Here is a 13,320-nt window from a genome sequence, read left to right as displayed (position 1 = left end):
AAGTTGATTGTTACATTTAAAAGATGTATGGATGTATTTTATTTAAAATGGTGAATAGATCTAATTGGAAAATATATACACATATATCACATCCATATATATATATATATATATATATATATAAATTCACGACACACTTTTGAAATTTGACCAATCAATTCTCAAATTAGGCCAATCGTGGTCTTTGGATTTTGTTGTTTTGTTTTTGAATCGATGCTTTTCGTCTTGATCAAACTATGCTCTTTCGAATTTGTCACCTTGTTCTTGGATCGATGCTTTTCTGTTTCCGCCTTTGGCTATCTAGTCTTGTTGAGCCTGAGATGGATGCTGGGAAGATGTTACGTTGATGTCTGATCTTTGTTGTGTTTCTTTCCAAAAGTAGAAAATAAAATAAACATAGGCTTTTTTTTCCCCTTTATTTTTTAAGATATCTTTTTAATTATTTGGCAATATAAATATATCCATTTGAGGATGAAATTCAACATCTATAAAAAGATTTCATGTTAGGAACTGGAAAGTACTAAATTGCTGAAGCCTCATTCAAATTTAGATTGAAAATTGGAAGATCTATGAACTCATCAACACACTTTCAAAAACAAGAAGGTAACACTAATAATAATTGATATTGAAAAATAAAATCCCCCCCCTCCCCTACAAACCCAAGCTCATGGAACTAAATTTTACAGGTCAAAAGCCAAAGCCCCTATTTTTAACTTTTAATTTTTTTTTTTTATAGAAAAAAGGAGCATACTTCTGGTAACAGTCAGCTGTTGTGAATTTGTGTTATTTTCATTCTTCAAGGGGCTTTGAAAGTATAGGAAGAAAAAACTTGCAAAATACAGAAGAACGCCAAGGAGAAGCTCTTATTCAATGCTTTTTAAACCCATTTTCAACGCCCAAAACCAAAAGCATCAGCTTCTTCTCTATGAGTAGGGAAAGTCTCATCATCTTTTACTCGAACAACAATTTCATCAGTTTCAATATTCTCTATCACGCCATCTTCTGTTGTTGTTTCCATATCTGTTTTGCTCTCCATATCCATAAGGACTCCTTTGTCTCTGCTGTTGTTGCTGGTTGTTGTCAATAGGCCCATAGCTTCTTCCAGAATTGATTCTGGGCTCTGAAAAGCCTTTGTCAGGCCTGTTGTATTCTTGGTTTCTTACTGGACTGTTTTCAGGACTCCATGATTCGAAGTCACTTCTCCCCCATGAAGGGCCTCCTCTTCCCACTCCCATGGATCCTCCAACAAATTTACTGTCATTATTTTGGTTAGCTGATGCTCCAGAGTTGTTATATTGAGAACTAATATCCTGCTGTCTTGGTCTCCAAGAACCTAAACTAGGGGCTGATTTCTCAGCTGGTGGTAAAGAGATATTTACACGAGTTTGATGATGCGGATGCAGATGCGGATGCTCTGAACGAAATGGTTGTAATTGTGGTTGTTGTCTTTGCTGTTGAATTGGTGGCATTTGAGTAGGGGTTGGGGAAGGAGGTGATTGGAATGAGATTGGTATTCTTTCTGGTATGTTTGATGTAAATGATGGTTTAACAATACTCCGACCTTCAATCCTCGCTGAAGAGGCAGCTGGAGTTAAATGATTAACTAAGGGTTGATTGTTGATAGGGAAACCCCTCAATGGCAGGGCTGTTTCCGGGTTCTGAACATTTGGAGAGTTTACAATGCTCTGTTGGTGTTGATGAGAATGAATTACATGATGGGATTGGCACCCGTTGATCATAGTTTGTGAATGCGAAAATTGAGAAACTGATGCAGGAAGCTGGTGGGACACTGGTGGCATAGCTGTGTGTTGTTGGTTCGGTGTAACAATACGTGATACTGCAATGCTTGAAGTATCAACTGGTGGGGAAGAGAGTGCGACTCTGCTTTCTGCAATGGAATCTCGCTGGGAAAAAGGATTCCTCAACGCTGCTGGTTTCCATCCACTCTGTAAATTTAAGGGGGAAAAACCATCATCAGCAAATACTGAATTTTCAAATAACTCTTAGTTATTTTGCATTCTCAATGTTTACAATTGAATAAAATTTGTTCCAGAATCAAAATCTCTGTCAAGAGCTGGAGATGCTATGGAATGAGAAACTCAGAAATAAGAATCTTCTAAAAAGATTGATCAAGCGGTACCCAATTCATAACTGAAAATGAAAGGTGAAGGAAGACCCAATAATCATTGATATGACTCGGAACCACATACACGCAGGGGATAGATGAGGTTGAAATTAATATTGGGGCAGAAATAAATAAACAAACAAAAGGAGGTGCTGTTTGCTCCCCAAATTTGACTTGATGAAATGGATAATAATCTTCTAAGCACAAAATATGAGCAACATTCTTGCATGTACTTTTGCAACAGCAGCAAAATGAGCCTAAATCACCCACCGTTCCAGCATTACTTGAAGGAGTTGGAGATGGAAGAGAGACTTCAACTTTCTCCACCGTCTTTTCCATCCTAGTAACGCCGCCCAAATTACTAGCCCCACCTGCTGCTTTAATCATATCCAACAGTTGTACGGTTTCCTCTGTAGGCAAACTACCAGCTTGGCTAGAAGTTAGAGCATAAACTAATTCTGGATTTTTCAAAAGTACAGCAAGTAATTCCAGATCTGGCTCAGCTGCATTTGGCTTGAGATCTTGAGATGAGATCACCTCTGATGGAACAGCAGCATCCACCACATGGTTACGAACCTCTGCTTCTGAACTTTCATTGTCAGGCAATTGCTCAGTCAGAATTTCAGGAGTCAAAGAGTCATCATAGTCCATTTCAAGGTCCCATGGCTCCTTGGGATTTGATGGTATATCAAGAATGGTCTGGTAGAAAGTTTCCTTCTCTCTAGAGTTCCTATTTTTTTGGAATCCAGCTTCTTTACTATTCTCCCCATCACCTACCCTCCAGAGATCATTGAGTTTCATTTCTGCATACATAGAAATAAAACGAGGACATCTGTGAAATTATAAGCAAAAAAGATATACAACCAAAGTAGTTCCAGAGAATTGACAAAAAAAATATCTTTGGTCAGTTATGAACTTAAAAAAAATTAGATGAATTGAGGTTTAACGTGATACAGAATGAAGAATGTAGATTGAACTACTGATTCCAAAAAACTGGTGAACTGAAATAACTCTTCAAAGAACGACCGAATCTGTTTTTAACTCTTCTTTTACTAAACAGAAAACACTCGTTCATTTCATATGATGGTTTGTTAATTGACAGAACGTTCTTCGCATGTACACGTTCACAAGAGTAGACAACACCGTAACTCTAATTTATCATTGTTAATATACTGTCATTGAAGTTCAACTGCAGGCAACATCACATTGTTGTGTACACCTTGAGGCCACTTGACACACTTTCCTGTATTGAGTACCAGTTTTTGCAAAAGGAAAACACTACTTGGGAATTCTCTTGATTATTTCACTTCTCTGTTCATTCGATACTGTTACAAGCAATTAGTACCTCAGGTCCAAATAAGACAGTTCAAACTTATGTACAAGGTATGTCTCAATCACACATTCACACCACATTTCCAAAATTAAGGCAGGAAACTAGCTTATCATAACCATAATCCATTGTATTGTACTAAGAAAATGTCATTGATTTTTTTATTGCTATCTTCCTTTATATAGGGAAGGGGTTGAGATTAATCAGCTGGTTTGTCGAAGATACCACAGCCAAGATCTAGGGAAACCGTTAAGGCTTCAAAACTGAGTGTACTAAAATTCTACTCCTCCATCATAATAGCATATTTGGCCTATAACATAACTTCCATGCACACACCAAACAACACCCCCTACCACTATTACAGACAAGTGACCCCGCACTCAATGTCCTTGAACAATTTGGACAGCTAAGAGATAAATTCAAAGACATCTCCCCTGCATAAAAGGAGACCCTAAGTTGCTTGAGAAAAGTATACATACATATATATATATATATATATATATTTGTTACTTTACGATCAATAGAAAAAACCGTATTTCTTCCATATTTGCTTCTAGACGAATCACATCTACCATCTCTTTTGAGTTGTCCTTTGAAATAAAAGAATAAAAGTCGTAGACTCTCAACAATAAATAAACAACAAAAATGTCCATCGTAGAAAAAACTTGTGATACAATTCCCTGCAGATAAGCAGCAGCTTTGGCAATGTTCTCAAACACCAAATAACGAAGATATGTCTAAAATGCTGCATTAACATTTGTATTGGACCACTAATAAATTCTTCGGAAACAAATGTCATAAGCATAAAAAATATAGAGGGAGAAACGTGAAAGAGCACGAAATGACTCCAGTTAACGTTGCAGTTTACTCTTAAGGATTTCAACCCAGTAATTTTGATCTCCTTGGACGTGTGCAAGGTTGGAAATTTGGTCAGCCCATTTGCAGGGAAATTTGCAATTGCAAGTATGCCGAATGAGAGAAGAGTGACTAGTGAAAAAGACCCTTTAATAATTTCAGGGAGGGGAAAAAGCAAAGAAACCAAAATGAAAATCTCCATGCATTAGAATTAGTTTTGTATTTCTTTTTAATACTGTTAGCTTGCAGCTGTCATCTAAATCTGATGGAATGAATAAAGTGGATGTCACATGTCTTATAGTTCCATTCATACGTGTTTTGAATACGGATACCAACCTGGACGGTTTATCAGATGCGAATTTTGTTTGATTCAACAAAAACTTAAAGACAGATTGTCAGTAAAAAAAATGTCCGTAGTAACTAGTAAGTGCATCTAAGACATCAGTTATAACGTACAAAAATCGTTCATAATACAGGACCTATTTCTCCTTTTTCTTGTGGAAAACTGTGCAGTTCATTAATTGGATGTACTAGTATAACCCTAAGGGCGGTCGAGGAGACCTCCCTTTCAGAGATCAAGTATAAATATCCTCTAGAAAATTATTTGGACATGCTTAAAAAAGAACATTTCAAGAATTGTTTTCCAACCAATGATATGTGATCATGTTCCACATCATATTGCGATGGACACAGAAACGACACCAGCACATGCTATGGTTCGCCAAAATCCTATTAATTGAAACAAGAATAGCACTCTATTTATTCATTAGAACTTAAAATTCAACGTTCCATACAACACCATAGCAATAAAAAATAAGAATATAATCACATATGAAATTTATTTTTGATAATTTTGCTGACTAATATTTATAAAAATACAGATATTTTTAATGAAAAAAACTACTAAAAATCTAAATAAACTGATAAACTAGTAAAAAAAAAACAAAAAATGAACAAGAAGTTAGGTGCCACTACCAAAAGAGAAAAAAAGAAGTTTTGAAAATCTAAGAAAAGACTGAAATTGCTTCAAAACAAATTTCTACACAAACTAAGATTGCACAAAAACAAATACGGGGCTGGGTAATTTCCCCATAAGGATCTAGACTTTGGTAAAATATCTCCATATATGATCGAGTATATGGACCTCAAAAGTTGGTAGGTTATCCATAGCCCCAGCATCGGCTTTAAAGCATACATGACCTACTAGTTTTTAAATCCAATTTACAAAGAGGACTCTGTATTGTGTGAAATAATATTGAAGTTTCGTTGATATCTCGGCACTAAGATACCCTTACACTTTTAAGCCACAAACACGGTTAAAATTAAACCTTTAATTTGCTTCTGTTAGGATAGTTGAAAGTAGCTAATTTATCCTTAAAATGAGAGGAAAGTGGCTCTAACTCTTACGAATGACAGGACTTTTCTGTTTGGGTAGCTTCACTTCATTTATTTTGTAGGACATTTGGGTTCACAGTGTCACGTAATATGTCTAGTTTATTGGGAAATACAGTGTCGACGTTATATGTTGTGTTTATATACCGAGTCAACATAGTTGCTTCTAAGTTGCATCTCAAAGTTTTCAACCCAATGGTCTATGCTATTGTTTTACAATTGAATATATAGTATTAAAGGAAGCATAGTGTTGAAGAAAACGAACCTGGTGGCATCCGCCATTGGATCTGGACCCTCTTACATTTCTCCCCAAGCGAATCCTTGAAGTCCATTTCAATCTTTGAATGGAGTGGGGTTTCAACCTTATTATTGAACTTTGGAAACAGCGCCACAGCTTTTTTTTGGTCCTCAAATTTGGGAAGAAGAGAGACTTTAGATGCTGGAGACGAGGCACCGGAAACTATATGTAATGGTTTATTTACATTTACAGACTTCACAACCGTACGACCATTAGATGCACCTGTCTTCCCATACTTGTTCTGCATGAATTGTGCTCGCATTTTTGCTTTCTGAATATCATCGGTAGACATTGGCCGACCTTGACTCGCAGGAGAAGATCTTTGAGCCTGTGAATTTCTGCCAGCAATTTTCTGATCGGGCTGTTCTACCATCTGAACTTTTCTGCGTTCTCTGAATCCTATTTACCAGCTAAGGAAATTAACTTTACACTCTCCCTTTACCAAAATGGATTTATCAATGCAAAAACATTACTATTCAGGTGAACCTTTAATTATTGATGTCAAAAGTAATTCAATAATGTCCATAGTGCAACAAAGAAAATTTTATCCGTCCGTATACCTAGAATTACTCTGGAACAATCAAATAGCAACAGCGTAAATAAGAAAATTCAAGCATAACATGATAAAATGAAAGTCACATGATTTAGTGAACTAAGGGCGAAGTACAATCAATATTACATTAAAAAAGGTTTACCAAAACCAATGAATGACTCACGAGAGGAAAAATGATATCCTCCATGCGTATGCAAATCCATGACCCAGAAGTGGGTTGATTTCTAGAAAGTGAAAATAAATTAAACAAAAAATTTTAAGAAAGTTGGAGAACTGGAAGAATCTCAATATTTCAAAAAGAGGACGCCTGGCTTTGGCATATCCAGTATTTTCTAGTTTCCCAACCGGCCAACTCATTTAATATCCCTTTTTCTGTATCCCAAAGACGATAGTGTTGAACTTTAAAAGAAAGTTGAGTGACCATATTTGGGGCGAAGAAAAAGAAAATAATATATTAGTTTACGAGTGGGGTTTTTTTTTTTTTTTTTGAGGGGGGGTGTTTTATAAGAAGCATCCCAAAGTTTGTATTCAGTCTATGGAGTTGGGGAATAACCCTTGGAAAAAGTGACCTTCAAATTGAACCTAGAAGAAAAAAATTAACACATACACATATACATAATAATTTAAAAATATTAGCCTACAAAATAATTTGTAATAAAGACATCCAAACAACCCTTTTATTTTTCTGTTGTTTTTTCATTTAAACCTTTTCTTTTCTTTTTTTTCTTTTTTGCTACATTACAGTAATGCCAACAATTTTAGTATCATGGTCTTTGGTATAGAGGTGGAAGGCCATAATTAACAGCAACTGAATGGTCAAAGGTTATGGGAAAGAGAGAACTTGTGAGTAACACTATCCAGCTTGATAGTTGGAGAGTTGGGATAGGAAGAAGAAAGTTGGCTAAAGTTTCATACTGTTCTCTTACTAAATGTTTATCTAATTATACTCCTTTCGTTATCAATCTAACTGGAGAGCTTTTCCGGTGAGTTATGGTCTGTAAGGGCTCTAGTAATTCAAATGGGTTTAGTTTGTTGGGGGAATGATACCCTTTGTATCCGTAGTTTGATTCAAGATTTACGAGTTAGTTCTTTTTTCAAATAACTCTATTTGACTTTTTAGTGCATACATGAGAAGAATGTTTCATTTTCAACCAATTGTTGAACCTGTTATCAATCAAAATGGAAAGTTTCCAACATTAGCAAGAAAAAGTACACTTCAACTATACTCAGATTGGCCAACGTAAACCATTAAAAAGAAATTAATATTAAAAGTCACACAGTCTGTTCTAAGGATACTGGATGAAGATAGACCTAGGACGTTCTTCCGATTCAAATCGTCGGAAGAGGCCGGCAAAAGTTTCAACGTTTGATGAGATTCTGGTTTCCTGAAGGAGAAACACCATCAGTAGCCAGACAAAAGTATTAACTTTGTAGGATTTCAGTGCTATTTAATCACATCCATACCTCATGTTGTCTGCATTTACGTTTGAAGTGACAAAATTTTCCTGCACAGCAGAAAAAGTTGATGAAATTCCAAAATATTATACAGTTCTTAGAAAATTAAATCTAGATAGCCCAAATAACTTACAGGCATGTCCATATTCGATCTCCATGATTCATCAGACATGATGTCTCCAATACTGCAAGGATATGACTACATGATAAGACATGTTATGAATTTCTACGAACATATATATTAAAGATATTTACTTGCCTCTGTTTCAGAATCATATCTGTTTGCACATTGGTCAAGAGTTTGACGCCATTGGGTTTCTTTAACGCTTGAGATCTTGCCAACAATTTGCTCCATCTTGACAATAAAATCCTTGCCCTGTTTGATATGTCTGATCTTCAAGTCAGAAAATGAGACTCAAAAATTTCACAGGAGCAGAATGGATATATACAAACAGATGTTCAATAGCCAAACAGAAATTCTGAAGCTCATAGATGTTACAAATTTTCCATATGAAGGAAAATCATCAGTTCACCAACAACCAGAAAAAGAATTGCAATATACCAACAAATATTTCTAAAGGAACTCCTCCACCTCATACAATAAAAAGTAAAAGGCTATAAATTCAATAAACAAGAAAATAGCCACACAAAGTAATATAAGATGTACGTGAGCAATTAAGAAAAATATATCTGCCATGATGAGATATGAGCAATTAACATGCACATAAAGGTGCCAGTTGCAGTGTTTAATGTAAGATCATATCTAATTGTAGTTCAAAAAACGATACCGCCAAACAGATAACAGAGGAGATAGCACAAAAGAAACACCAGACAACAAAATCGTACCTGAAGTTCTGTAAAATCGCAAGTAATTAACACTTTGAAGTATCGCTGAAATATGTACAGGAAGAGCCTTGTGTAAAGGCAAATGACAAAAAACCTGCAAATAATGATAAAAACCAATTATTTGTAATGCAGAGCTTCTTTGTTTAAAAACAAAATTTACTTAACGTTTTCATGGTCATTGGGTTGGAAGCTACAAACTACTTTCTAATCTAGGAGGAGGAGAATTTAAGTGAAAGAATTGAGAACCAACAGCCATAAAAAAAATATTTATAGGTAATAATTCTTCAAATTGGGAAAACAAAATTGTTGAGAAGTTGAACAATGATGTCACTTATGCATATGCAAGCAACGTTAAGGTTATATGCAATTGAAAAGTTAGGTATATACATAACCGGAAACACAATGAGCTAAATAGGTCACGTGCAAGTCAGTCAAAAACTTTCATTTGCACATCAAAGGGCTAAAATGCTGCTGTATGTTAGACAAAATTATTTCCAAATAGACACAACGGTATAAATGAGCTCCAATTACCTCAAGAATTACATAAAGGAGACTTGTTTGTTCTTCAGCAGCAGCTTGACTTAACCAAGTTGCTAAAATAATAGCACCACCTTTAGTTAAAAACCTAAAACAGTTCAAATAGTAGCAGGGTGAGGAAACTGGATATCAAAACAAAAATAAAACAAAACAAAAAAATAAAACAAAACAAAAAAATAAAACAAAACAAAAAAACAAAACAAAAACAAAAAAAACAAGCGCCCAATCAAATGAGTAATTTGAATAATACCAACATAGTACTGAAGAATTTTGTATCTGCAAGATCCATTCCATCAATTTAACCTGACCAGAAAATGTTTCTTCTTTCTGCATCATACTGAATATAGTTTGAACAAAATGTTTGTCTACACCATCTATGCCAGATAGTTCACTATCCTGTGTTGAACAGGATGGTCCATTATCGACATTACTGGGTTCGATAGTGTTTAAGGGAACTGGTGTATCAAAATACAAAGGAACCGGAGCTTCAGAGTTCAATGGCATTGGTGCATCAGAGTTCAAAGGAACCACTGCATCAGAGTTCAAGGGAACTGCATCAATTGGGATGCTGGGGTCATTGTTTGTTGCAATCCCTCCAACTTCAAGTTGTTTGCAAGAATTAGATTGAATGGATCTTTCCCGTGACACGCGAACAAGTTTCCTCACTCTTGAACGTTGGCTATTAAAAAACTCACGAACCTAACAAACAACAAACACGATATAAACAACCAAAATTTTTCAATGAACATCTTTGGACATAATATAGAAGAATGATTCTAGTTTATTTTATCTCCCATTCGAGCTTTCTAATATTTCCTCTCTTTCTGTAACTTGGCTTGTTACTTTTTTTTTATTGCCCAATAATTGGAACTTGTAATCTTTGGCTCTTTTGGGTTGAATCATTTGCTGTAATTTTCTCTCGTACTTAATGAAAGCTGTCTTTTATTAAACAGAAACGGAAACCGTATAAACCCAATAAAAAAAAACTATCAAAACAAAGTATTGGCAATTTAAAAACAAGAATATCAAACCTGTGTTACTTTGACACCAAATAAGGCACTGATTTCTCGGGATTCTTTCTTACTAAGTGCATCTTTAATAGAAAAAACAGTTTGCATATACTTTACAGCCTTGGGGTTGAGCAGGTCTCGGGGTCTTTTTCCTAAAAATGGAAAACATTATTCTTATTTTGTGAGTGAGTAAAAGAAAACATCTTTCAAAGTGAACACAGTTCAGCATCAGAATTTACCAATTGTAATTGACAAAGCCCCAGCAGCCTGTGTTTAGCCAACAAAAACAATAACAACAAAGGCTTAAAGTCAGTAAACAAATAGAACTGTCATGCACCTAAAAGATGACCATGAAACCTAACTTTTAAATTTCAACAAATCGCAACCATGCCAAATTGCATGGTGGGAGAAGTATAAGATAAATTGAGACAGGGCAAAGGTTTCTTTAATAAGAAAGTGAACATTCAGAAAATTAATAAAGTACAACTTAGAGGCCAATGGTCGAGGGAACCCTCACCAATCTAGGTCAATCAGAAAACGGTATGATTTTCAAAAAATATAAATTTGTATAGAACACTCCACCGACGCCAATAAGAACTAACAAAAGAAAACTCGTTGTCTTCAAAGAAATTTTCCCAACCAAAGAGACCACAAAAGAACTTTAATGGCACATTTCCAAAGGAAATTTAGCTTCTTCTTTCAACCACCAACAGGAAAGCACTTAAAAAAACCACCCTTCATACAAAATACAGCTGCACATGATACTCATAAAAATATTTCAAATAAATACCGTCTTCCACACTGAACTAGTAGACTAATATGTCGATCAACTTGCCAACAAGACCTCCCATCCATTACTAGAAAGCGCGAAACGACGTAAATTTCACATACCCCAGAAAGAAAGCACAATGATAATAAACAAAGGGGCAAAAAAATCTAAATTAAAATCCAAATTCTTCCCGCCATCACCGCCTATACGATTGCACTTAAGAAAGAAAAAAAAGCATGATTATACAAAGAGAACAGTAGAGAAGTTCATAACCATTATCCCTAAACTGGAAACTATTTAGCGCCCATTTAAGACTTCGATTTGAAAAACAAATTTGAAGGGTAAATTGAATACAAAGAAGAAGAAGAAGAAAAAAACGCACCATCTCTTGAGAAAGCGGGTTGACGCCAGTGAGTTTGCATTGGGTGACGACAATTGTTTGGAGCTGATCGACCTGGGAGCGAAAGAGATCCTTTTGGGAGTCCAAAAACTTCTGAAAGGAGTCGAAGGAAGACCCAATTTCCAAATTGGAGAAATCATCCTTCAAAACCTCCATTGTCGAGCAGAAAGATTGAATTTCTGAACCAAAATTGAACAAAAAATAAGCATTAAAACATGAAAACGAAGGATAAATTAGGGCCTGGAACGAGGTGAAAAAGGCATTTTGATAATAAGAAAAGCTTAAGGAAAGAGGAGAGAGAGAGAGAGATTGAGAAGAGAAAGAGGATTGCGTATATAAGTATTATACTAACGAAGCAGCAAATTACAACCCAATTTCCCACACGTGGGAACTCATCGCACGCTTTCACAATATTTTCGCGCGTTTTCTTCTTTTAAGTCTTTTTTTTTCTTTTTTTGGAAAATGTTTTTTTTTCAACATTATTTGATTTTAACTTACAAAATAATTGTTGTTAATTGTATTTTTAAAAGAATGAAAAATAAAATAGAATAGAATTTGGTAAATTTTTATTTTAAATGGAAAAATATTAGTTACATATTTTGGTAAATTAATACTAAATTGGTGTAAATTAGTTATACGAACTACACTAAGTTGATTGTTTTAATTGTTTTTTTATGAATAATTAATCTATGATTTACTTAAAATTTTATATGATTTATATTTCGATCATTTTATTTTAATTTGATTCTTACAAAAAAGAGTGAATGTATTAAAATTTGAAGAGATATTACTACAATATACTTATTAAAATGTTAGTATGCAAATTGTTAGGGAAGTTAAATCTAAAAACTAATATCTATCTTTAAAATGTTGTTTGATTAAGAAATAATTAATTTTACCAAACAAGTTTTATGATTATTGCAAACAGAGTCAAGAAGTTTCAAAAGGATAACTTTTAATTTTTTTTTATGGTTTGAGTTCAATTTACTTCCTAAATTTTAAATAGTTGCAATTTTATTTTTTTAATTTAATTTCGTGTCCATTTTGTTCTTATGAAATTTGATTTTGTTTCGGCTTTGTTATTACTCTGAAAATGTATACTTTTTATGTTTAGCAGTAGTGATTTGATTAATTTTGAAGTAATTACGAACTAAAGTTTCAAAATTAGTTTGAAAAGTGATGACAAAAAAATTCAAACGTCAAAACAAAAATGGTTAGAAACTAAAATAAAATTTCACAAATAAAAAAAATTAAATTATTAATCTTTTAAATGATATTTGAAATTAGCAAAGTGATTTGTCTTTTAAATGGTTTGAAAGCAAAATTTTAATTACAACTCTAAAATTAGTTTTTATCCTTTCAAAAAAATTAAAATACAAATGAGAAAATAGAGTTAAGTTGAATAGATTTTATCCTTGAAGTCAAATTGTTTACGGTAGCTAAGTATGATAGAAAAAAAAATTAAATCAACTAATCGAATCAAAAGCAATCGATGAAAAAGAATATGAATCGGTTGCCGTTAGTTTAAAATCTGAATTGACAAATTTTTAAAATAACCCCGACCAACAACTCCAACCGCAGTTGATTCAACGACAATTTACTCTTCGACTATTGAAATGATTTTGAAACATTACTAAACAAAACCATAATCAATTCAGTGATAGTTGATTCACTTTGAGACCGACCGCTACAGATCCTAGTTTTAGTCTTAATATAATTCACCAAATATTTTTACCCGGAAAATTTTCTC

The 13,320-nt window shown here is 34.1% G+C and overlaps 1 protein-coding gene across 2 annotated transcripts; it reads right to left on the bottom strand.

Moving 5' to 3' along the window:
- Positions 1–521: 521 nt before the first annotated feature.
- On the bottom strand, positions 522–11,882 carry LOC101205486 (homeobox protein LUMINIDEPENDENS). 2 transcript variants are annotated; one of them, XM_011661045.2, is made up of 13 exons: positions 11,553–11,882; positions 10,641–10,668; positions 10,423–10,553; positions 9,642–10,090; positions 9,386–9,479; positions 8,855–8,948; positions 8,268–8,397; positions 8,142–8,193; positions 8,018–8,058; positions 7,850–7,938; positions 5,968–6,399; positions 2,396–2,928; positions 522–1,946 (listed from the first exon to the last, which is right to left on the bottom strand). In XM_011661045.2, the coding sequence occupies exons 1-13, from the start codon at positions 11,724–11,726 to the stop codon at positions 978–980; spliced, it is 3,216 nt and encodes a 1,071-aa protein (XP_011659347.1). In that variant the 5' UTR covers positions 11,727–11,882; the 3' UTR covers positions 522–977. The 2 variants fall into 2 exon arrangements, with proteins under 2 accessions (XP_011659347.1, XP_031744551.1); XM_031888691.1 differs by lacking the exons at positions 10,423–10,553; positions 10,641–10,668; positions 11,553–11,882 and adding an exon at positions 10,235–10,349.
- Positions 11,883–13,320: the final 1,438 nt, after the last annotated feature.

Source organism: Cucumis sativus, chromosome 7 (assembly GCF_000004075.3).
Source record: "Cucumis sativus cultivar 9930 chromosome 7, Cucumber_9930_V3, whole genome shotgun sequence".
Lineage (NCBI taxonomy): Eukaryota > Viridiplantae > Streptophyta > Magnoliopsida > Cucurbitales > Cucurbitaceae > Cucumis > Cucumis sativus.
The sequence above is the reverse complement of the archived record's forward strand: the minus strand, read 5'-3'. Positions and strand labels throughout refer to the sequence as shown.